Source organism: Polyodon spathula, chromosome 7 (genome assembly GCF_017654505.1).
Source record: "Polyodon spathula isolate WHYD16114869_AA chromosome 7, ASM1765450v1, whole genome shotgun sequence".
Classification (NCBI taxonomy): Eukaryota; Metazoa; Chordata; class Actinopteri; order Acipenseriformes; family Polyodontidae; genus Polyodon; species Polyodon spathula.
The window spans coordinates 45,637,288-45,663,634 of record NC_054540.1 but is presented as its reverse complement, the minus strand read 5'-3'; the positions used below and the strand labels follow the sequence as shown (position 1 = coordinate 45,663,634).

The 26,347-nt window shown below is 40.6% G+C and overlaps 1 protein-coding gene across 1 annotated transcript in view; it reads left to right on the top strand.

Annotated features, from left to right (window-relative positions):
- Window positions 1-26,347, top strand: part of LOC121318661 (mastermind-like domain-containing protein 1) — an 88,715-nt gene that overhangs the window by 40,397 nt on the left and 21,971 nt on the right. Inside the window, exon 2 of the mRNA XM_041255577.1 lies at window positions 4,159-5,820. Coding sequence (XP_041111511.1) covers window positions 4,159-5,820 — 1,662 coding nt within the window. The remainder of the gene's footprint in view (window positions 1-4,158; window positions 5,821-26,347) is intronic.

The following is a 26,347-nucleotide window of genomic DNA, read 5'->3' as shown; positions in this document are numbered from 1 at the left end:
TTATGAAAGTTTTATCAAATTTTTTGTGTAAGTTAACTGAGCAAAGTTAAAAGTTTATTGTACTATATCATTGTCAATGTTGCATTTAATAAAGTAAAAACAAGTACATCTGACAGTACTGCTCGTATCATAAGGGCACTCGCATTTTGTAATGCAAGTCTTTGCAACAGTGATGCAAGCTGTAGACTTGCTGTTTTGTAAAGCGTTTTTAATGATTTAAACACCTTTTTTTCAGTACTCTATATACAATTCACTATAATCTGTATGGATGTTATTGTAAATTGAATGTTTGGGAAAAAAACGTTTTTTTTATACAAAATGTATGTACTTTTAGTGATTTTGTATTTTTTTTCTGATAGAATGGTATTAGATATTTCGTTTTATTTTTTTCTGGTTCAGCATCGTAATCTTGCAGACGTTTCATGAAATCGTCACTCTCGTTTATCCATCAGAGCAACCCGTGACGGGAGGGGTCGAATAAACGAGTGCTGACTATATAAAGACGTTTAAATTAAAAATCTTAAATGATTTTGAGGTAATTACAAGTGCTCCAATAACATTTAATGAAGTTTTAAGGCAAGTTATAGTTTGGGATTAATATGAGACACATTTCAGTTTTTTTTTTTTTTTTTTTTTTTTTTTTTTTTTTTTTTTTGTCTCCAGCACTCATTTTACTACCGTTTGGACTTCACTTAAAACAGATATTTGTTTGTGTACTCCCTGACCTTTCATCAACACGGAATGAACAATTGAAGAAAAACATTCAGGGAGACTTGTCTTCTCATTTATGTGTTAAAATGTTGCTGCAGTGTTTTTTGGCTGAAGGAGCAAGCCTTTCTGAAAGTAGCAGCCTGCGCTCGTTGATAAATTCTTACCCTCTGCAGATGCGTCGCTGCCTCTCGGATCGTTTACAATGGAAGTCACATGTACGCGTAAGAGATGTTAAATGAGCTCTCTTTTTATCTCCAGGCGGTGGGGGGGGTTATTCAATGGTTTTCTAAAGCAGCATTGTTGTTGGAAGGGATGAATGAGTCCTTTGCTTCTCTGTGTGCCTCACTCTAGCTGTGCAACACTGAAAGAAAAGGGAATTTCGGATTATCCCAATCTGGTCAAATCAAATCACATTATACCAACCAAAACATATTCCAGTAGGTTTTCTAAATGAGCAGATGATATTGAATACTGCAGTTCTACTCAGGTCAAACTGTAAGGGACTAACTTTATCTCAATGTTGAAACATAGCCAGGTTAACTCTATGTTGATCAGTATAACAAATAGCTTATATTCTTAAAGCTCTTTACTCCAGATCGCCAGTAGTGCAATTTATTTTTCCCTGAAAAAAACAAAACGCCACCAATTACAATTATAAAAGGAATAAGAAGCGCATAGCACACTTACAAGCCCCATGAATGAAATGTCTTAGTGGTTCATGTGTGGTTTGCTAAGTTTATTGGGTCAAATGGAATGTGTCAACGGAGCTGTTTAATGTATTTTTTAATGTATTTTCATGCCCGCTTTGCATTAAAAGTGTCCTTCAGCAAGAGCTTTCGTCTGGTGGAAAAATTGTGTTCATGAGATTGATTAGTCAGTGCGCTTTATGATCCTAAATAGTGCGTGTGAAATGCTATGCAAACAAACCAGAGAGCAAGCAAACCAGAGGCAGCTGCAAACAAAGAGAATATTAAGAAACACTTGCTGTTCTGAATTTTGTGTGTAATGGCTCTGGATTATGCAGCAGGTACCTAAAAAGAGAGTGGTTTTCAGTGAAGATTTCTGATTTGGTCTCATTGACGTCCGCGACAAATGAGGGGTCAAAATGAATCTGGAGAAATGGGGCTATTTTGTAGATTTATTGTGTAATGGCTTGAGTGTTGATGGCACTGCAAACACCTCCTGGTATTCGGGAATATGTCGCTAATCAGTTTAAGAGTGCACCAAGTACAGTAGGTAGATATCAGATGGGAACGATATCTCGTTAAGATCAACTGTACCGCTTAATTATTCTAACTTAATGATCTATTCTAATGCATGTTGTATAGGGTGCTTTATGATACTGGCTGCTATCCACCGCATGAGAGGCATGTGTGGGATCTTGAACATCTACTATATTTAGTATAATATAGTTAAATAAGAATAATAAAACAGTATAGCTGATCCTAATGAGACATATTTTCAATCTAATACAAGCCATCAGATACATTTCCAGTAGGTATCTCACACTGATATCGGGGAATACTGCAGCCATTTGGTACAGTTCCTGAATCTGTGTGTTTCCCTGCGAGCTTGGCTAGCTGCTCTAGATGTGTATAACCTCATACAGACACTTTAATCACTGCTGAGTCACGAACGTATGGAGACAGTTGTCAAAACACTTACCACACAGTGAAACAGCAGAGCAGGCAGGCAGCAAGCCGGGCGAGTGGCTGTGTGCCCTTTCTAAAAATAAAAACCAGATTAGTAGGTTCAATGGTCAGGATGGTCTGGAATCATTGAGGGTGCATGAAACTGTTTGGGAAGAGTGTAATTCTATAGGGGGAGGGGGGATCTGGAGAGTTTGCAGTACTTTTTTCCATGGTTAATGTAACACTAAGGTATTTGAAATAAAATATTCAAAATATTCTGCAAATTCTGGTAGCATACAATAGATGCCCATGCACCAAAGTTAACCTACCTCTGGTATCGTAATTTTGAAGCTGATCATTTTACTGTGATTGGAAGGAAAAAAAGAGGTAAAGGGCAGTTTCAGGGAGGCAAATAAGACTCCTGTTGCATAGTAGTTCCACCGGTCCAGGTTTTAATATGTGCTTGATTAGTCACAGTGGGTATAGTTAACAAGCTCAGATGTTTTATTAAACTCCTAGTGAAACCAGGAATGGCTTAAACTGCTACGCAATGGGAGTCTTCCATTCTGGAGTTACATTTTCAGTAACCTGGCTGCAGTTGGACCATGTGATCTTCAGCACATAGAGTGATTACCAGGAAGTTTTCATTTATTGATTCATATCCGAGCTGTCCAACCTTTTTGGTTAAAACAGCCAATGATGTTGAAGTAAAAATAAATAATTTGAAAGCCTGGGTTAGCTCCAGGTTAAAAGGAAGATTATGACATTTAAAATGCTCCAGATCTTACCAGGCTTCTTTTGGGGGTTAAGTGTTTCACTCACATTGTTAATGTCTGGTTTCCCCGACCCTGACTAGCACTTTAGTCTACCTATTGTTACCTCAGGTAAGCTAGTCCAAGATTGTTCTATCTGTGAAGCCATCCATTATAAAACATGAGGTTTGCTAAGACCTGTATTTCCTCTGAAGCGTAATGTCATTTGGAAAAGTTTGAATAAAATGACTTGTGCTATTAAGTTTGTACTGTGGGAGCGTAGCAGAGAGTCTTCTTTCAGCAGCATAGTTTGTGGAATGTGGAATGTGGAATATTTCAACTGTTTGGTTCTTGCAATAGCAGAGTGCCAGGCTCTTTGCATAACTTTGTTGAGTCTGTTTAACTTTAGAGTTATCTTGGGCTTTAGAGTTTTGTTTTGGAGGAAACGCTTGGTAACCTAGGTCTGTTTCCTAGCTCCTCTTGCCTACTGACAACCTTGACAAGGGGAAGGTGAAAACCAAATTCCAAAGACTTCCACCAATGGCCCCAAGAAATGTTTTCATTTTACAGATTCATCTTTACTTTTGAAGTATCACAAAAGGGGTTTAGTGGCACAGCGGGCAATTTTGAATGGAGTTTGTTGGTCTCAGTGTAACTCCCACCACCAGTCTAGTGTTGTGCGACTCTTTCAGATGAGAGAATAAACAACAAACAGTTTCAGGTGATGCTGTCGTTCGTTGTGGGGGCATTGTTTTAATCTGTGTTCTTATTAATGATTGAAACTAGTGTGATTAAATGTTTCCATTTAATCTGGTACACTGCTGTGTTCTACAGTTCTCTTTGTTAACTTTGATTATGGCTTTTGTCAAAAAAACAATGTTTTCTTGTTGCTCTTCAACCCCCCCCCCACCAGATCATAATTTCTTTCCTATACATATTTCAAATGATTCAGGTGCTGTTTACAAAGCACACGGATGCCTTTCCTCTTGCACGCATGTCTTTTGATGGTATTCTGATCTCTGAGTTACATGTTTTAATGCAAATCCCTCTTGTTTATCTTCCAGCTACAAGGGTCAATCAAGAGAAAGCTGGTGGATGGTAGCTCGTCTGCAGTTAATGGCATCTCAGATGGTATGATCCCAGGGAACAGCAAGAGACTCTGCCTTGAAGATGTTACATTGGCGATGGGCCAAGGGTCCAACAACAGCATATCAAGGCCTGACCTGCAGAACTCTCCCTTTGCATCAAGTGTGCCAGTAGCCAGTCATTTAGGACAAATGAATGGCAATGGCATGGGCTCTCCTTTCTCCTCAGAGATCAAGCAGAGCCCGGGGGGTAGACACAACAGCATGCTTCCTTATGACTCCAATGGCCCCCAGTCGGTTGAGCAAGAACTGCAAGAGCTCCTAGACGAACTGACCAAAAACCCAGACCCCTCTCTCAACGAGCTGGACCCCTCTCTCAACGAGATTTTGGATGAACCAGTTAGCGTAGGTTTTATGCACCCTGATGCAAACGGCACCCCCAAATGTTCCCCTCAGACCACCTCGCACTTGGAGAACCACCTGACCAGCAAGGAGTTTTCCCCGGGTTTTAGTCAGGCCTCTGTGGGCTCGCCCCAAGTTGGTCCCCCTTCAGCTGGCACCCCATACACCCTGTCACATTCCTCCAAACCTGTGCCATCGGCCTTGTCTGCAAGCGGGCAGAATCAAAGCCAGAGTCAAGCCCGCTCGCCCATGCTCTCTGCTGCCTTGTCGAGTTGGCATGAGGTATCGCATGCCCAGCAGTTGAAACAGATGGCTGCCAGCAAGCACAGCTCCACGAACCAGCAACACCAACAACAACAACAAGCAGCTCAGGTATCCAACTGGCCACCTATGCAGTCTTCGGGGCCTTCTCCACCCTACAGGACAGAGAAACTGCCCAGTTCCTCCCCACACCAGCAGCCATTCAGCCCACAAAACAATCTGGCCAGCAATATTCAGAGCCCTCAGAATTCCCTGATCTCCAACATGACTTCCAATAACCCACCCTCCACTGGGCCCTCGCCTCCTTATAGACCTGAGAAGCTTGCTAGTCCAGCTCTGGGCCAGCCCCCGTTCAGCCCTCAGAACCCCATGTTGCCCAACATGGCGGCCACAAGCCTTCCCAGCAACAGCATCCAGAGCCCTCAAGCCAGCATGCTCCCGAACCTGTCTTCCTCAAGCACGAGGCCATCACCGCCTTACAGGCCTGACAAGCTTTCCAGCCCCACCATTCAGCAACATACCTTCAGCCCTCAAAACCCCATGGTGACCAACACCAGTAACCCAGCCAGCAACATGCAGCTTTACAAGGCCATGACTTCCACCCAATCAAACAACCTGAACATGATGATGTCTCAGCCTCAGTCGGTTCAGCAGCAGCAGCAGCAACAAGCAGCGCCACATGCCAGCACTCTCCAACCTGGCATGATGAATAAGAACACCATGAACCCAGACCATTACTCCTTTAACAACACCAAGCCATTAAGCCATTTCGACCCTGATTCTCCCGGGAAGATGGCGCCCATGCCTGGAGGACCTGGTCAGCTGCCGTTGGCTCACTATTTGCAGCAGCAGCCACAGCTGCCCTCCCAAGCCAGTCATTCCCAACTCACGCAGCAGCAGCTACAGCAGCAGCTACAGCAGCGCATGCAGAGGAACAACATGCAGCCTGGAGGACTCTTACAACCACACAGCAGACAGGTAGGCTGACGCTTTCATTGAACGTGGACATTCGCAACCTGCTTGTCTTATTCCCTACAACATATACAGTACAGTAGTGGAGTCGTACATATGTTACACTAAAATGCATATAAAATGCTGTTGACCCAATTGAGAAGAAAGATGATGTGGACATTCTGTAGCACAGGTTATTGCAATTATCAGATTCTGTAGATATCGGGAGATTATTTGTGTACATACTGTACTGGTAAGGTAAAACTACAAGTAGACAATCGTTTTGGATCATGCTTTCTTCAGTACACTGAAGAAAGAACTAGCCAAAATGTTTGCGTGCTTGACTTACAGTTTCTTATAGTTTCCCCTTAGAATTCTGATTTGGGCATTTTGAAGTTATGTCTAATGAATCTAGTTAATGATGATGCACTTTGTATTCTGTTGGCCCCAATGAAGGCTACACTTAGTAACTGGTCAACTCATTTTTATGAAACTTTGCCTATAAATTAGTTACAAGATTTTGAACATTCTGCAAATGTAGTTTAATCTACTCCAGGTTTTACCACAAGCTTGATTAGCCCCAGGGTATAGCTAACAAGCCCAAATGAGTCTTTATTAAACTCATAGTAAAACCAGTAATGGCTCGAACTGCTATGCAATGGGAGTCTTATTTCCATCCCTTGTTAAGTCATTTTTTTTTGTAATGTTGCCACTTCCAAAGATGTTCTGCTTGATGGAATTCTGCAATCTTGCACTTCCTAGATTTGAATCCCCACCCTCCACCCCCCTATGGTGATGTTTCTGCACTTACAGCTCTATAATCATTTCAGGTCTTATTTGTCAAAACAACATTGACAGCAAGCGGACACAAAGCCTGCGCTAAAATGATGGCCTCACAGATGTCTCCTAATTTTAAAAGCTTTTATGAGAGGGAGAGGAAATTTGTCCAGTTAGCCCATTCCTACTGACTGACCATTTTAATTAAAAATCTTATGCAATTACAAACCAGAAGCCATTACGCAGCGCATAGTAAAATGTGAACCCAGCCCGGGTGCAGCAAGCAATGACTTGTCTGCTCACACCAGCTTCAAAGAGACCTAATTGTTTTCTTAAGTCGTCTAAATATTTGTTCTCTGATTCACATTTCAAGAATGTTGGTGTCTCTCCGGTCAGGCTTTTTCATTCATTTAGCAACCTGTTTGATATGACAGATTGAGATCTGTTTGCACAGCATTTCAAACGAAGGAAAACCTTATGCAGAGGCACTACAAATGCTGGCATTTCCTACACATTTTATTAAATCAATTTCTATATGTTCCAAGTAAAGCTAACTTTAATTGCTATACATTAGAGTAGGTTGCTTCAAAATGTTACGGTCCCCTGTTATTTTCTGATGTTTGCAGTCATTCTCAGTGGTGCTTATTGCAATGAGTTCCATTTTTTTTTTTTTTTTTTTTGTACTTTTTTTGTTAAGATAGTGTTAAGGTACTTTCACTTGAGTTCATCAGTTCTAGTTGTCTGCTATAGATATGTGTAACACAGGCTAGATCAAGTTTTGGGTGAAGTTTCCTATTGTTTTGCTTGCAATACATAATGTAATTTAAATCTGCCTACTCTTTCAAGAATCCATTTACTTTATGAATTTCAATATTATTGTCAGAATTAGGTAATGCTAATGACAGATAAGAATATATTCTTAACAAGAGTTTACCAACTCGTCTAGAAGTTTTTGAACTACAGTTTGAACAGTGAATGGGTTTGGACTCAGGTGACACAGAAAGGAATGTACAAAAAAGAAACACACCCAAAGTGTGAGTGAGTGGCTATGGCAGAGGAAATGAGTTGTGTGTTAGATACTGCAGTTTGGTTGCTTCATAGTGTTTTAAAGGCCATGGAGCTGGGTTTATGTTGTGCGTATGTGAGGAGAGAGAGAGAGGCCCAGTGTTTCAGGAGAAGTGAGCTTTGTGAGGGGGGGGGCAGTTGGTGAGAGAACACAAAAGGCATGAAATTTGATCCATGTGGCAGGCAGAGAAAGGGAGAGTGCAGCTGTTTTGGGCCAGGGAAAGTTGGCTTTATTTTGTTGTTTTAGCAGACTTCCGATGAAATGGGAGGACACAGTTTTAGAAACGGAAGAAAAATCTTAATAATTCATGCACCTTTTCATCTGCCACAATTTTGCTGATTGCCTGATATTTTCTTTTGCTGCAAAGTTTGCACCTTTTTCATAAAGGAAATCAAAACTGATTGAACTTGTTATAAACAATTTAGGTGAATACCCTTAATGTCTACTTTGGCGCACACTTAAAACAGCATACTAAAGTATAGTAAGTAATTGACTGAAGAATGGTAAAGCTTCGTAAAAACCACGTGCAACCATGCATAAACTGCAAAAATACTGTGCCAGCTGAACTTTTACAATGGTATGGAGAGCCTACAATTAATGAAATAGTATCTTCTACACTGAGTGTGAAACCTTTGCCACTGTTTGATGAAGGCACTAGCTGAAATGTTTACCTGCTTGACTTTTAAAATATTACACAATAAAGAATGTGTAAAGAAGCAGTACCGCTCTCGGGAGAGTCCAGGATAAAGTGCATTTGAACAATGTGAAGAAGGGAAAGGCAAAGAAAAATCTGGGGTCCAACACTGCATCGTCTTCTAGACAAATGAAATAGTGATGTCAAAAATGGACTTCAGCAACAGTGAATGATAAGACTGAACATGACATGCAGCAGAACTAATGGGAGAGGCCAAGTTTTCACTTCTCATAGACGACTTAACGAATCTGAAGAGCTTAGGAGAGAGGGTTCCACTGGTAGAAAACTTCATAGGGGCTGGGCATTGAACACAAGGCCATATAATATGAATCAAGCAGCTGAGTAGCTATACTGTGTGTTTATTTATACACATACACACATATATATACATACTGTAAGGCTGTGGCAGGTAGCTACATTGAGCAGCAACTTCTCTAGTTTTGTTTCTTACATATTTGCATTCTTTAAGTTGCTATATTAACAGGACATGTGTCCCTTATGTGTTCAGCATGCATTTCAGTTTCTGTCTCCCCTGTTTCACACTAATAATATAGCATTCTCATTCTCCTCTCTCTCTCTCTCTCTCTCTCTCTCGAGTCATCGCAGGCAGTAAATCTGTGTCACCTTTCACTCTTCTGCCTCACTCTTTTTTGCTCAATCCCTCTGTTTCCACTGTGGTGATTTGTTGCTGAACATTAGGGCTCAAATAAACAGATTTAAGCATCTACTGTCTGAATGTGTAATTGCCGCTGCTAAAAGAAAAAAAAAAAACCCTAGCGCTAAGTAGATCTCTTTGGTTAACGTGCCGAAGAGGAAAGGTATATTTGATTTCAAAGGGGCTGAGGCGGTTTCAATGCCATCGTTGGGGCCTTTGAGGGAGCCGGGAGTGCTTGAAGGCAGACAGCAACCCCCCTCCTGCTAATTTTGAGTGCCTTTTGATTAGGTGAATGAAGGGGATAATGAATTCACTGCTTTATAGGGGTACAAAGGGGGGCATAAATTCAGGGTTTACAGTTTGGCTTCTTGACAGTTTTGCTGCACAGCTGTAGGGTGGTCTTGTGGATTTTTCTTTTTTTTTTCTTGTGGACATTTTTGGAAAGTTTGTTTGAACTTGCAGGCCCTCTTTTGTAGGGGTGAGTCTGGGAAGACTCTTGGTGTACTTTCACAAGTCCTTCATCAACAGCTACTTGACTTTTTTTTTTTTGTTTTGCTTTCATACAACATCACTAGGCTGTTGCAGATGATTCATTCATAGCTGAAACAAATCCATCATGCATTCTAAGAAAACAGTACCCAACTACAGACAAATTCACAAGCACTATCCTTAACCCTCATTTGCAGAACTTGCCAATTTTTCAGAATATGCACAAAATCCAGGAGAACCATTATAAATGCAGGTCTGTATGTATGCTCAGTATTACAGAAGGCACATTTTAACAAGTCGTTTTGTCACACTTGCAGGCCTGGGTTCAAATCAGATCACACATGAAAGTAGTTTGCTTATCACAACCTACCCCCCCTCATTTGGTGTAATCCAAAACAAAAAACACAACACTGTTTGTCACAGCCTTGAGAGAGGCCCAGGACTGAGGGGCAGGAAGGGGGTGTTCAGGTTAAGATTGAGGGGTGCTCTCTCTGTCAGGGGAGGCTCTCAAAGTGTCTTTTTTATGAGCTATATTCAGAAGCACTGAAAGGAAAGAGTGTATGCCTTCATCATTGTAATCATCACTGATATTATGAGACTGAAGCAGAATCTGGGTATTTCGGAAAGTGTTTGCTGTGGGGTGGGGAGTGGAAGTATATTTCTAGTAAACCGGAATTAACCTGTTGTGCCTTATTTTTCTGAATGGCAGACAGTTACAGAAAACTGTTGCTAATATGACTGTGTTTAGTAATATGAGAAAAAAAAATCACACTTGAGTCATCGCAGGCAGTAAATCTGTGTCACCTTTCACTCTTCTGCCTCACTCTTTTTTGCTCAATCCCTCTGTTTCCACTGTGGTGATTTGTTGCTGAACATTAGGGCTCTAGTCTCTACACTTGCTGTGACAAAGTGAAATCTGGGGGGAAAAAGGGTTTGTAGGGTGACAAACAGCACGTTCTAAATAACAAATGCACCAGAGCTGAGAGTTACAGGGAACTTTTCTTAAAGCTTTACAATTTTGCTAGGTTAATTATTATCAAGGCTTATGATTTTTAGGTTAAACAAAACACCCCATAACAAAAAAAAAAAAAATGAAACCAATGTTTGTCCTGTAAACACAGACAGAACTGTGAGGAGACGGCTTCTTACTCTATGCTCTCTTAACCCTGTTGCAGTTTTATTTGTTTTGCTGCAATAGCAGTGCAGTGTACAGTTTGATTCCCATCCGTGCTGCTATTTGATTTGAGTCGTTCTTAGGAAGCCACAACACAATCCACATTATACATATATATATATATATATATATATATATATATATATATATATATATATATATATATATATATATATATATATATATATATATATATAGTAGTGCAGTGACTGAGTTTACCCATTTCTCATTTAAGGAGTACAGCATTTACTCACTCCTACTTAATTTTAATATAAAATCCTGGCTATACTAAGGGTTAAAGCTAAGGAACGTACCAAATTATTATATAAAGTGACTCCTCATCTTTTAATGATGAACTGAATCTCTTCAAATTTTCACCATTACACCACTGTGTAAAACGGATATTAACAGATATTTTCCTGTTGCAAGAAATGTTTCCAGTTATTCCGAGTAAAGAGCTTGATTAATCTGCTCTGATGTTTTGTATCGTGATCGGGGGGACCACCTGGGCCTCTGTCTAAGAAACACGCACGCATGCACAGGGAGTGCCAGCTCCAGCACACCAAGCCTGTCCTCACCCCCCCCCCTTTTCAGCTCTCTCTCTGCCTAGCTAATTGACCAGCTCTGCTGTGGAATTGCTCTTGTGTTTGTTTGTGTGTACAGGAGTACAGATCGTCGGAACATTGCGGCTTTTTTTTTTTTTCCTGCTGCTGACATTAACAGAAGCCGATGTGGAAATACAAATCCAGCTGGCAGTTATTACCTCTGACAGATCAGAGACAGGGAGTGGTCCCAGTAGATGCTGACAAATTGTGACTGTTCCACAGCTGTTCTTTCTCTCCTTGCTGCTCAAGGGAAGGGGTTAATGACGACGTATGTTTTACTTTATTTACATGCCATTCATTCGAGCAAATTCTGCTTATCCAATTGGGATGTAACTTGGTTTGGACATTCTTTAGTTATTTAGAGTTTTAAATCTGGTGATTTTATATGCAGATGCAGGGTTAGAAACAGACGCTAGACCTTCACCCAGTCTACTTGATAGATATATAATTAAAATGCCCTCGTGCCAGCAATCGGGCCCCTGCCCAATCTACTCGGAACTGATTATGAAGGTGCTTGGGTGTGCGTTTGTATGTCACTAGAGAAACGCATGTGTCCCTACTGCATGAGCTACTCCTGGGGTACGCAAACAAACTGGCCTGCTGACCAAGCTTGCTTTCAGGTAAAGCAGAGTTCAGGCTTACTCTGAGAAGGCCAGAGTGTGAGTGATTGAGTGTTTGAAACAGTATAGGTTGATAACTAACACTCAGGTGAAACCATTAATAACTCAAGCAGACAAACATTTCAGGCTATATCCCTCCTCAGTGGATTATCTTTGTTTTGCTTTACTGCAGTTCGAGGTGATTTCTGCACTGGTTAGTATTCTCCTGGTTGAGTAGTCTGGTTGAATATCTGACCTAGCAGGTTCACTTGAGTGCTCTGAACTCCCACTGGACCTTAGAATTAGACTTCCCGCCTGTTTTTTTTTTTCTTTTTTCTTCTTCCCTTTCTTTTTTCGACTGATCTCTCCCGATCCCCTGTTGCTCAGTAGCATGGCTCGGGGGGAGGGGGGGGAGGGGGGGGAGTGTTAGTGATAGGCAGTGCAGCTGTGAGGAGATTCAAGTAAAGGTTCTTTGTGTGTGTGTGTGTGTGTGTGTGTGTGTGTGTGCGCTTTCTAGCTCCATTGGAACTGCGGCAAGGAAGTTGCTCAGCAATCTGAGCTGTCCTGGTTGATCCTCATTTAGAAAGGGGAAATAAAGTAGTTTTCTGGAAAGGCCCAATACTTCTTAAAGGGAAATTATAGAATGACTTTTTGGAATTAAACAGCAAGGGTGGAGAAAAGATATGAGGCATGATTTGTTCCACATTGTGGCCTGTAGACAGCGCAGTCTGTTTTCCCTCCTTCGGATGTTTCCATCAATGTGATTTCCACATGCTTCAGTTACAGCATTGGTTCTTAGCAGGATGGTCAGAGCCTCATCACTGCAAGGGCCTGGTGGAACTCTTATTTCCCGGCTAGACTCTTTGTTTGCATAGTGTAGGTGTCTGAGGCTAGGTCGCTGCTCCCAGGTCAGCTAGTGTCTGCGCTGGACAGGACTAACCCATTCAAGCCCTTTTCACAGGTGCCAGTTAATGACAGTTGTGTTTAGTCTTTTATTGACTTTGTCCCAATTCTCTAGTTGAATAGAGAGAGCCATCACTTTTTCATGTGAAACATCAATAATTTGTTTAGTACGTGTAAACCGAGGAGCAGATATCAGTCCTCTCTCAATGTCGGGTCTGCTTTCACGATTGACACTTCCCCACAAAGTACAGTATATATATACATATTCACAAAGCCTGTTTTTTAATAGTTTGTTTTAGAGTTAACAATATTGATAAAGCTGTTTGCCTCTTAAAGCAGTAACACTACGTATAAAAAGAGACTTAGTCAATAGAATAGATATTTATGAAGCAGCTTTTAATAGTCTACAGGTTCTAGCCAATAACAATATAGGCAGGGAAGAGGCAGTAACATTTACTATAGAGAGAAGCCTGGAGAATCCGAACACAGTGCTGAATCAAGCTATAGATTTGAAAACGTCACAATAACGTTTGGTGCCACTGTATGATGAGCAAAAAGTAAGAAACATAACTGTAAAAGAATAAATAACTGCTCCCAAAGGTAAAGTGAATAGATCTGGGCGACCGGGTTTGTGCAGTTCCGGAGGGGGTGGATTTCATGTTGTCCTGGCTGTGGGGTTGTGTCTCCTGTTTATACAGCATGAGTCACCGGACGCTGCTTTGAAAATGCAAAGGAGCACACCCCCTCTGTTGGTATTGCCAGTCGCTTCAGCAGTGCTGTGGAGGTTCAGCTGAGGGAAGCATTGACAGGGTGGGATACAACAGGGAGCCCTGCTTGTAGACAACTCTCTTTGACCTTTATGCTATCTCACAGTCCCCTTCAAGGCTGATAGTGGGGGCACCAGCCTTGAAGGCCATGCAGCTGGTCTCCAATAGAGTTTGATGCGTTCTGAACTGATCCAGAGCTTGTTTTGAATCTGCAGCAGACCTGCTCAGGAGTTTTGTGGAGGTGTCTTATACCCCACCAATGCAGGCCACATGTTCTACAACATTTTACTCTAAAAAGAGTAAAGTAAGAACCTACATGGGGGGCAAGAAATGAACTGCTCTGCCCTGCAGTAAACCTTACTGATATTATTGAAATTGTTTGATTAGAAAATGTGTTTCAAAAATAGGACCCGGGGGTTTCACAGATGCAATTATGGACTACTTATTGTGAGAAAGGCACTCGCAAGATAAGTGGTAATCTTACATGTTAAGTACCGTTTATCCAATTATGATGAAACTTGGTAAGGACATTCTACATGCACGTGCAGTGGATCAAGAGCATGGTGATGTAGTTTCTTTTTCGTGCTACTCAATGCTCTTCATGTAGAGTCTTGGTGCTGGGGAGTGCAGAGAGAGAGAGAAACTTGAAAAAAATGAGATGTACACAAACTGGAAGCCAACATTTCTGTTGCTGTAAACAGAAATGTTAAGAACGCAATAATGATGATGACTGAATCCTTCATTAGGTTCCCATATAAAAAAAAAAATAGAATTATACATAAAACTATGATGTTACATTCTGTTTTAATTTCCTAAACGCTTAATGTTTAAACATATTTAACTCTTGTCAAACTTTAACACATTGGGAACTTTGTTCCAGTCAAAAAGCCATCATGAGAAGCCCTTGTAGCTTTTTACTGGTGTCTAAACTTGAAAGTGAGTGATTTAATTCAGCTTTCTTTGTGGTTTTACTCTTTACAATACAGTTGGGGCAAGTTTCAAACAAATAATGCTGCTTGTAGTTAAATGCTTTGTATTCATTCCTAATGACTATCGCCTGCTGAACACAGAGCAATGTTAGCCCAGGGAAACATGTCTAATATCTGGCAAGCTACAGTGATGCAAACACCAGACTGCAGCTTCATTAAAAAAAAAAAAAAAGACGTAAACCAAATGGCAATAAGAGGCCACCCATTTATTTTGTACCCCCTGCTATATATGTGTCACACTTACAATTTTACATACGTTGTATTTAGTGAACTGCTTATGCAATTGTGATGAAACATGGTAGGGGCTTTTTTTTTAACTTAAGTTGCTTTTAGCAGTGTAGAGCTATGAGGGGACAAGCACTAACATTTGTTATTTAAAAAAAAAAAAAAAAAGCAGAATGAAAATGATTAAAACTAAGAGGCCCCCCCTTTTTTTATCCCTGGCCTTGCAATGTTTGTCTGTAAATATACATTTTTTGGCAGCAAAATCCAGACTTGCCTTTCGTACAGCCCAGCAAGGTATTCGGAGGAGTGTGGGAATAAGAAACCACTCCGTTCCCTCAAAGGTTGTTTTCGTCGCCCGCAAGCCTGTAAATAAACAGAGTTTCCCCAGCTTCTTACCAAGTCCTTCTACAGGCCTGCAAATACTGCTTAAGCACTCCTTAGGATTACCAGAGCATAAGTGTTCAGAGCTGCTGCTCCCGTTGACGTATTCATTTGACTTAAACAGGAACAGGTATTGCCACAAAGTGCAAAGAGCTGGTTTTGGGGCTAGGCCTTTCCTTGACTGGCAGCTCTACCAGTTACTGTAACCATAGCAACCAATAAACGGGCCTGTGAAGACGTGCTTAATGTGTAGAATGTGTCTACTGCTGTCGTTTAATTGGTCTTTCTTGGGTTAAAGAAAAGCTGTGAAAAGATGGTGGATTTTAACTGTCTATATGCAGTATAAAAGGTTTCTGGAATTTCGAACGTCATATTTCCATGTTTTTGTTTCCTGTACTTTTTGAAGGTGCCAGCTATTTATAATTTCATACTGCAAAGGAGATGATTTGATTGATTTAATTGGGTCTGTTTAGTGAACAGAAGGAGTCTTGGAATAAAAATTGGCCTAATGCATAGTCTTTTGGGTTTTTTAAGAATAATAATAACTTGTGTCTCTTTAAATATCACAAATGACAAGCAAGCTGGGAGTTTATTGCCTCTATTAAGTGGCAATAAAAGTGACAGCTTAACATGTAACAGATGAGTAGTCTTGTGAATTGCATTTTCTAAATATAAAATTACCTGCAAACCAGGAAAAGTGTACAATCTTACGTCTGTATCATCTTTAACCATTGACACTCAATCATAATACCCAAGTAATTTCAAAAAGGGAACTTGGTTATTAAATTAGTCAAATGTTTCGACACGAAGTCACTAAAAACTGTTTACAAAATTTACAAAATTAACGTTTACCTTACTTGTAGAGTTGTTTTATTTTATTTATTATTTTAGATTTTTTTTAAGTTGAACTCATAACTTAAAACCAGGTTTTTTCTGAAGAACGAGATCTTGACCTCAAAAAATCACAAATCATTTCCCAAAAAGAGAATGCTGGTTCTGTTGTCCATGGTGACAGTGACACAATACAAAGGTTAAGGAAAACAACAACCCGTTTGTCAATGAAGAGCTGAGCTGACAGCAGCATTCTACTGAAGGCGGTCCAAAGGTCAAGCAAACTGCTGGAATATTGTAACAGACAGTCTGGGGGTCTTCTATAGCTGGTCACATGATGCGGACTACCCTCCCAGACACCAGTCCATGTCACTGTGTGTTCATTTTATTCCAGTGGTGGCTGGTATTACATTGAATGCAGAACCAGATTTGGGTAGTCACGATGGCAGGAAAACAATTGTCCCACCATGTCCTTCTGCATTGGTGGTAAAAGGATACTGCACTTCTGCAAAATCTCTTTCTAAATCTTTTGTGTGGATTGAAAAGGCAACGGTTGTCTATTCGGTGATATCAAGAACAATGGGATCTTAGTAGGGTAACATGAACAACACGCTGTTTAGTGGAGACTAAGGAAGGTTAATAATAATAGTGAGACACTCTACACACAACATATTCTGTTATTATAAACCACAAGATTGCACTCTGTTGAACACAAAGAGTGGTTCTTCTTTATTCTTAGAACTGGGCAATGTGTTTTGTGCACAGGATAACATCTGTGCACACTGGAACATTGACAGTTCTGCAAGTGTAATTGGTTTTTGGAGCTGTGCTTGATTACTTATACGTAATTTATGGTAACATGGATGAGTAGGGCTCTGGATGTGTCCTATCCTGTCTGTCCACCACGATGATAGCCACAGCAGTGTTTAATGTTAAGAGTTTAGGAATATGACTTAAATTAAATCTAACATTGAGAGGGGAATGAAGAACATAAGAACATAAGAAAGTTTACAAACGAGAGGAGGCCATTCGGCCCATCTTGCTCGTTTGGTTGTTAGTAGCTTATTGATCCCAGAATCTCATCAAGCAGCTTCTTGAAGGATCCCAGGGTGTCAGCTTCAACAACATTACTGAGGAGTTGATTCCAGACCCTCACAATTCTCTGTGTAAAAAAGTGCCTCCTATTTTCTGTTCTGAATGCCCCTTTGTCTAATTTCCATTTGTGACCCCTGGACCTTGTTTCTTTTTTCAGGCTGAAAAAGTCCCTTGGGTCGAAACTGTCAATACCTTTTAGAATTTTGAATGCTTGAATTAGGTCGCCACGTAGTCTTCTTTGTTCAAGACTGAACAGATTCAGTTCTTTTAGCCTGTCTGCATATGACATGCCTTTTAAGCCCGGAATAATTCTGGTCGCTCTTCTTTGCACTCTTTCTAGAGCAGCAATATCTTTTTTATAGCGAGGTGACCAGAACTGAACACAATATTCAAGATGAGGTCTTACTAGTGCATTGTACGGTTTTAACATTACTTCCCTTGATTTAAATTCAACACTTTTCACAATGTATCCGAGCATCCTGTTAGCCTTTTTTATAGCTTCCCCACATTGTCTAGATGAAGACATTTCTGAAAAAAAAAAAAACTCCTAGGTCTTTTTCATAGATTCCTTCTCCAATTTCAGTATCTCCCATATGATATTTATAATGTACATTTTTATTTCCTGCGTGTAGTACCTTACACTTTTCTCTATTAAATTACAATTACTTTTCTCATTTGCCATGTGTCTGCCCAGTTCTGAATCTTGTCTAGATCATTTTGAATGACCTTTGCTGCTGCAACAGTGTTTGCCACTCCTCCTACTTTTGTGTCATCTGCAAATTTAACAAGTTTGCTTACTATACCAGAATCTAAATCATTAATGTAGATTAGCAATAGCAGAGGACCTAATACTGATCCCTGTGGTACACCACTGGTTACCACACTCCATTCTGAGGTTTTTCCTCTAATCAGTACTTTCTGTTTTCTACATGTTAACCACTCCCTAATCCATGTACATGTGTTTCCTTGAATCCCAACTGCGTTCAGTTTGAGAATTAATCTTTTGTGCGGGACTTTGTCAAAAGCTTTCTGGAAATCTAAATAAACCATGTCATATGCTTTGCAATTATCCATTATCGATGTTGCATCCTCAAAAAAATCAAGCAAGTTAGTTAGGCACAATCTCCCTTTCCTAAAACCATGTTGACTGTCTCCCAGGACCCTGTTACCCTATAGGTAATTTTCCATTTTGGATCTTATTATAGTTTCCATAAGTTTGCATATAATAGAAGTCAGGCTTACTGGTCTGTAGTTACCTGGTTCAGTTTTGTTTCCCTTTTTGTGGATCGGTATTACGTTTGCAATTTTCCAGTCTGTCGCTTTTTTAAAGCTGAAAAAGAGTTAATTTTCCTTTTGGTCTCATAGCGCCTGTTACTGGAGCTTTAAACCCACAGCTAGAGAGAGGGAGAGGGAAGAGAGTGCCTACTTCAGTGGAGTAATCACGTGCCTCAGCTCTCTGTTTTTCCATGTTGAATGGATGAGCCAGCCGGCACTCGCAGCATGTTCAGCTGCTGCCAGCCTGTGCTTTTGGTGGAATACCGTACATTATTAGAATTGGTTTCTGCCGTTTCTTCCGTTTCAGCGGCAGAAAACGGCATCTTAAAGGGGCAGGCATTAGTGTGGCAATGAAAAGGTTACACTTCCTCTCCCACCCACACAGTGTAGAGTTTGCCCCGTTAAACCTGCACTGAATTGCTTATTTACAGAGCTGTCCTTGTGACTGGCGGAGCAGTTGTTTTAAAATTACTTTTTTTTTTTTTTTTTTTTTTTTTGCACAAGCCTCTCGTTATGTGTAATTAGAAGCTGTTGTGAAACACAGTGAATGTGATATGCGAGTGCTGTCCCTCCAAGCTGTTGGAGTTGAAGTTGTGGGTGAGGGGCACCATGGAGGCCAGGCCTGACTGCCTGTCTGCCTGTCTGAGTGAGGGAAGAAGGCATGGTCAGCTTCTCAGTTTAGCTCCCTTTTCTTTTATTTGCAGAGGAAAGGGAGGGGGGGAGGTGGGCCCAATAAAACTGTAGCCACAGAATCCAGCCAGTATTTTCTTGAAGAAACAGGCCACCTAAAGCTCTCCTTCCTGTTAAAGCTTTGGCCAGGCCTAAGCACGCACACACACACACACACACACACACACACACACACACACACACACACACACACACACACACACACACACACACACACACCCTCCCTCCTGTTTACATGCTGCTGTGGTAACAAAATTGGAGATTCACCATATCAGCAGTGCCAGGGGCCTATTTAGATCCATCAATTCAAATGTACTGTGGTATCAAGTGAAAGCAAAGTGCAGTAAAGTTTAGGGACAGCATGGTAAAGCTTTGTAAAAAAAAACAAAAAAAAACCCAACCTGATTAACAATAAAGCACAGTGAATTCACAGTACTGGCAATATAAACTGCACATTATTTGTGCCCCACAGTAAACTTATTTTTAGAGTTAGTTTTGTTTCAGCACTAATGTATTTGCGCTACATTAGAATAAGGATGGCCATTTTTCAGTGTTTGTTTGTTGGGGGTAAAAACAGCCTGACACAGTCGGAGTCCTCGGATGCAGCTGTTAGCCAAGTTTACTTGTCAGTAAATTTGGTCTGTTTTTCTAAAGGGTCCAAATCAACCATCTTGTTTAAAAATAAAATAACATGAAAAAAATGGAAGAATCAAGTGATATTCTGCAAGAGGGTGATTTAACAAGTCACTGCGGATTTGAGGAGGAAGAGAGACAGACAGAGAGAGAGAGAGACAGAGACAAGCAGACATGCAGACAGACAGGCCTCTTCCTGCATCCCTGGCTGCAGACTGCTAAAGGAAGAGTGGCACCAGGCTGCATTAACAGTAGAAGGATGAGGGACAGGCCGGGGCAGGGAGAACTGCTGCTAATTGGTGTGAAGCTGTGGAATTACTCTTAGGTTTCTGAGGAGTTTGAGAGGGGATCATTGCCTGCAGCTGCCCCTCCTCCCTCCTTCCCACTGACCAAAACAAACCTCCATTGCTATGACGATCACACAAACCCTGAACTGTGCTTCAGTGGATAAGGAAGGACTCGAAGGCAAGTCTGTTAAGGAGCTGTGAGGGTAGAGTTTGGCACACATTCTCATAGGGCTGCTTCTGTTGTTTCCTCAGTTGAAGCTTGTTCATCTTGCCGTGGCACTGTTCGTTGCACACCCGAATCAGCTGAACATCCATCTTGCTAAGGCTTGCTCGATTCCAAAGGTAACCTTGCTGAGGACTTTCTGAAACATGTCACGTGTCAATGGGTGCACAAACAGATACATGTGCTAATGAGAGAGAGAGAGAGAGAGAGAGAGAGAAAGAGAGAGAGCGCTCCTGCATTAGTCTAATGAAAAGGTACCACAAAGCAGGGGATATTTAACATGACACAAAACTGAGCAAACTATTTGACAGCAGGTATTTTATTAGCGGGCTCTGAAGTTGCAATTGGCATTTCTCGAGCAGGTTTTTAGGTGGGAGGGGAAGCCTCAGTCATCGACCAGTTGGGCGGCTGCATGTGGTCCGTGCTCACTAGCTCTGAGCCAACCGAAACCCTGGAAAACCCTCGCCAGATTTATTAACAATTCAGCACTGCAACAACAGCTCTGAACTGGAAACCAAAAAGCAGGTTAGGAAGTGTTGCAGCACAATGCAGCCTGACCAGAGTACTGCACCTTACTGGAGGAGAGACAGAGTGGGAAAGATATGTAAGCAACTCTGTCTGGATAGAGCTGACTGGACAAGTACATCGACCCCCAACCCCTCTCCTTCTCCTCCTGCCCACTTTAAATATGCTTCAGTACGGTACAACCTGGAGTGTGGTGACCAACTTCTGTGGAGTGCTTTACAAAAAGAAGGAAATTGATTTCTGACTGTTGAGGGCAAAAAGTTCTGAAAGGGCCTTATTTTCCAAGTGTTTACTCCAGTCTTTAATTATCTGAAAATCCAGTAATGTAGCAAACTGAGAATCAGACAACTTGAAAGTGTTTAAGATACCTCCAGTTCTATTACTTTTGATGTTTTGTATGAGTTTTGTAAAGCCAGTAGGTTAATAAAAATGGGAGTTAATTAAAGACTGGAATAAATACTTTGTAAATATGGCCCAAGGGATAGTACCAGATTTTTCTTATTTTGTTTTTTAATGTTTTTCTAGCGTCTCAAGACAACAAGGTTGTCTTCAATGGTTTTTAAGTTAACAAACTAGGTATTGAATTTAAATGACAGGGGAGTTTGTTTATTTTTTTATTTTAATTGAGAGGGTGTTATTTCTGAAATGAATCATTTTTATTTTGGAGTGATAGGCTTTGAATTTGGCCTCTGAAAATGTTTCTTTGTGGTGCTGGGCTGCACCTTCAATTAATCAAGAAGGCAACTTGATCCCTGATTCTCAGACCTTTGGCAGGAATTGTACAGACACAATAAGACTGTTGTGGAATATTTTAAGATGTATTTTTAAGCAGTATGGTATCAAGTTCAGGTGTATGAGTTTCCGCTTTCAATTTTTAAAGGAGACGCTGCTAATACTCAAGTAATTTCCATCCAAAAGCTAGGCTAATGCTCAAATAATTGAACTACTGTTTTCATGTGGTATAATAATTGCTAACAACACTGTACAGTCTAGATTGTCATGTCAACCAGGTTCAGTAAACACATTCATAACTTTAAAACTGATCTTAAGATGTTTTAATGAAAGTGCTTATGTATTTTGTTTGTTATATTTAATTTAACTGGGGCAGATTCTGTTACTCACAAATATAAGATATGGTTTAATAGTGTGATTAATTGATCAATCATTTGAAGACAAAGAACTATTACTGTATCCATAAAACCCCGAACACATGTTGCATGTAATTTAAAAGAAGGCAGAAATGTGCATTATTTGGTTTTCTTTTTTCCAGCAGCATCTTGAATGAAACGGGCAGCTTGACGTCCCTGTCAGTACTTGGACAGGTCAGCTGTCGTATTGCAGAGGTCAGCCCAGCACTGCATTTGGTTTGAATAGATCTTTAGGCTGGCTCCTGGAACTCTATGATTTTTGTTGTTATGATACCAAGAAAAAGCAAAAAAGCAAGAGTGACCACAGCTGTGCTTAATTAAAACAAAGTGTCAAATCAGGGGAAACGCATTGACAAGGTCCTCAGATTACCAGGACTGTCATTGGAGAGCATCAGCCCCCCCTCCCTCCTCTCCCACAATTACATGCACTTCAATTATCTGAACCACAAACGTAGACATTACACCAGGGGACATGCGTTAAATTTTGGGGTATTGATTTAGTAGTTTATTTGAAAAACACAATTTTGAAAAAAAAAAAAAAAGGAATCAATACGTCATATAAGTGGAGATTATTAAAGTCCAGAAGAGAGTAATCCCAGTGAATTGTATTGAATAATCAATTCATAGGTCTCACTGTTTCCTCATGCAAGAGGGGGCAGGACCCAGAAATATCTGGGGAGAGTGATCAGTACATTTCAAATACACGTTTGCCACATTGTCTTTTATATAAAGGTACACAATTATGGTAATACCATTTACTGGAATTAGCTGTATGTCCTTTAAATCTTAGTGCTATGATATGCATTGCTTCACAGTAACAGAAAGTGGTCATTTAAACGTTTAATGGCTACCCATGATATAAGTAACAGATACTGCATGATTAAGTGTGTGAAAATAACTTTTAGCACAGAAGTGATGGACTGATAGCACTGCTGAAACCTGGATTTCCGATACAAACTCATCCCTAGCTATAAATCACTCAGCAGTGCAAATTTAAGTAATAGTAAACATGCATCCAACAACAAACAATTTGTCTTTTTCACTGTCTTCAATGTAAGCTCAATGACCCTGCAGCTACACCTCCATCACATGACACAGACACAGTAAGCCCGTTTGTTAAACTCACTCTGTATTGTGTAATTATGCTTCCCAGTACCACAAATATTCACACAGGAACTGAGACAGAACAGACAGTGCTTATGATATTGCTCTGGGTGTGTGCGTGTATCTGTGTACCTCGTAATTAGACGCTACATCCCATAATTAGCTGCTTATGTTGTGAAACTGTTTAAAGCTGAATATTAGATGACTCGTCTTTGTCAAAATCCATCCTGAATCCCAAGAAATCTGTGTGAAATAGTGAACTGCAAATAGTGAAGGTAAAAAAACAACCATTCAGAGTTCTTCTCGATGATCGTGCCTGGTTGTAAACCTGTCTGCCGTTTATAGAAATCAATGGAATTGGTTTCCTGTATGGATATCACAGTGCTGGTTCTATTAGCAAGCTGGGGTGGGTTTACCGTTTGCATTCTGAACACTGCAAACCCACCCCTTACCTTCACATCTGAAATCCCCCTCAACTCTGATCTATATAGGGTTTTCATAAGCAGTGCTCGTGTATTTCAACTCCTTCATTGAACTGTGGTAACAACTATAGCAGAACAAATGCGGGATCAGTTCTATAAGTTAGTATGAATATTTACATAAGAATCTAAATTGTGTCCATTTAATACTGGAAGGGTGGTGATTAAACAGTATTTTCTTAAGCTTGAGTGAGCCGAATTGTACTTTTAAGTATGAGTAATAAAATGAACTCTAGCTGTTGTATAAAGCTGTGTTGAACAGCACATAATTGCAGTGGGGTCTGAGTATCTGCTGATCAGTTTTTGCACTAAAATCTCATTCCTTGCTGTTTGCTACGGTACAGGCTTCCATGGTCCAGTCTTCTGTGCTTGCTACTTCGTCACCAAAGACATTGACAGTTTAATTTGTTTAAATGTAGCATGAGGGACACCTGCTCCATCCCACCATGAACCCTCATATCTGTATCACTCAGTGACTCGGACATCTTGTCTGACATGTTTTTGTTTCTACTCTTTAGGTAATATTTTGGGGTTGATGTTAAAGGTTTAGTCCCCTGTAACCTTTGCTCTTGGGGTGTACCCTTTTGTGAAGTCCTGTCTAAATGCTATAGTCGCAACATTGCAGGATAATAGTAGTTTGCTATCTTTGTGAAATCGCTGTCATTGTGTGAGTGTTTGTCTGGATGGTTGGTTACCGGATGAAAGAGGGATGTCTCTTAAAATCAGCTAGCGGGGTTGCTGGTTGAAGTTGATTAGTCATGTCCCAATTAGAACCAGAATCTGTAGCAACTACACTTCTAAATGTGTTGAGTGCTGTCTTGTGCATAAATAATTAAATTATGAACATACAATTCCATGTCGTACTGGTAACAAAAACGGGAGAATATAAACAACTAACTTTTCATAAAACTGATTATTATCTTAATTATTCTTCTAGTAACTTCAGTCAAGAATAGCTAGGGGCTTTTGTAGAGTTCTTTTGTCTCAACATGTCCTGAAATATATTAATGTGAACTCCAGGACTGCCTCTGAGCTTGCTTTATACAAGACCCCACTCTGTGTCTTAGTCCTAACATACAAAGAGTGGGAGCGCGACGACATGGATAAAGATATCTACATTGGCAGGCTGAGAGGTCGCATTAAAGTGGAATTACGGTACTATTCTATGCCCTAAGCACTGTACTCTTTCACTTATGAATTTTAATGCTCATGAAAGCTGAGGGAATGTTCACCTGAACACCCCCTGACTGCTGTTCAGTCCTGGGCCTCTCTCCAGCAGAGACAGACAGCTGTGCTGAGTTGTGTGCAATTTGTTTGTCTTGTCCTGATTGGTGAGTTACTGTGCTCAGTGGTATTCTATCTGAGGGATGGACTGTTGCTTGGTCAGTATTGTTGTGGGTGTTTTGAAATGCTGGTGGCAACCGTCTCCGCTATTCCCTGTCTGTTTTCTAAACAGTTCACTGTTAGTTTATGTAAAATAAAGGCTTCAAGGATGGTGGCTGTTTTTAGAATGTCAGGACTACCTTTGCTGCGAGGGGAGCCTTGAGTCTATCATGTCAATAAACCTGGGTTTATGTTGATCGATTAGGTATTGACACTTGACTTGTGAAACTGAAAGGTTTATAAATGTTACGTGCTGGTAAATAGGCTAATGTGTTCCTGCCACTAGTCCCTCTCAGTAAAGCTAAGTATGTAACTTTAATTCCTAAAAAAAACAATTGCACTGTCACTGTATTGACGTATTGTGCATCTGGCAATTATTTATGTGCGCTGATTTTTTTAACCTGCTTGGCTTGAGAGAGAGGGAAGTTCTTGGCAGTATTATGGTAAAGCTGATGTGGGGGAGGGGGGTGTGGAGGGTCTTGCTTCCTGACCCTGGGCTAATACCTCGTCAGTCACATGGAGCTGCTCAGGATTCCTTTGTTGGAGCCTTGAGATTTCCAGGCTCCTCCCTGCAATTAAACAGGGATAATCTAGCCTTCAAAAAAAATTCCTTACATCTCATTTGCAAAACATTCCTACAAGCCTTGATCATTTTTCTATAGATCTGTAATCAGTTTGTTTTCTTTTCACTTGGACTTCATTTCCTGCCACCACACAACTTCATGTGCTGCAGGAACAAGGAATCCACCATCTGCACAGCACAGAGAGAAGGCTCAGATAGGGTCCTGATACTGGCTACAAAGAGGGTTACTTGACAGTGTTATGGCAGGATAATTGGACTTCAACTTCAGTTGTTGAAGGCAGTTTGTGTACAATCTGCAGCAACCCTTAGGTAATGTAAACAAACTAGAAAGCACACACTGCCTGGTTTCTGATTAGAGTAGCTGGGAACAGACAGATGCAGTAAGCATTATGTTATAGTAAATCACCAAGGTTTTAAACACAATAGTGGCACCCAGCTTCAATAGAAGAGTGAAATATAGTCAGTAGATGAAATGACATTTCAACTGTTTTTGTTTTTTGACTATACTAGGCAACAGGACAAACCTGCAAAAAATAAAAAGAATGCCTTAATGCCCTAATAAAAAGCAGCTGTATTTGACAACACGTCTTGTATAAAACTGTGTGGTGTTTTCTGTTGTTAAATGTTGTATAAACTGACCCTGGCTGACACGGGAGTAACAGCAGCTTTGCTTCTGCACATGACAGGTGTGTGTGTGTGTGTGCTTTGATCCATAATTGCATGCCATAACACTGCCTGTCAACAGGGTGTAGGGCCACTATAGGCAGCCAGAAGGACATGAATGTAACAGCGAGGCTGCAAGGTGTTCTGGGGGATACATAACAATTACTCTGTGATTACTCAATTGTGATTGATTCATTCTCGCTTGTGAAGTACTAGTTTTGGTATAAATAGCAACTGAGATGTACTTAGATGGCTTGTTTGCTTGCAGTCACATAGTTTAGTGTAGCGTGGTTTCTGAACACACTTCTTTG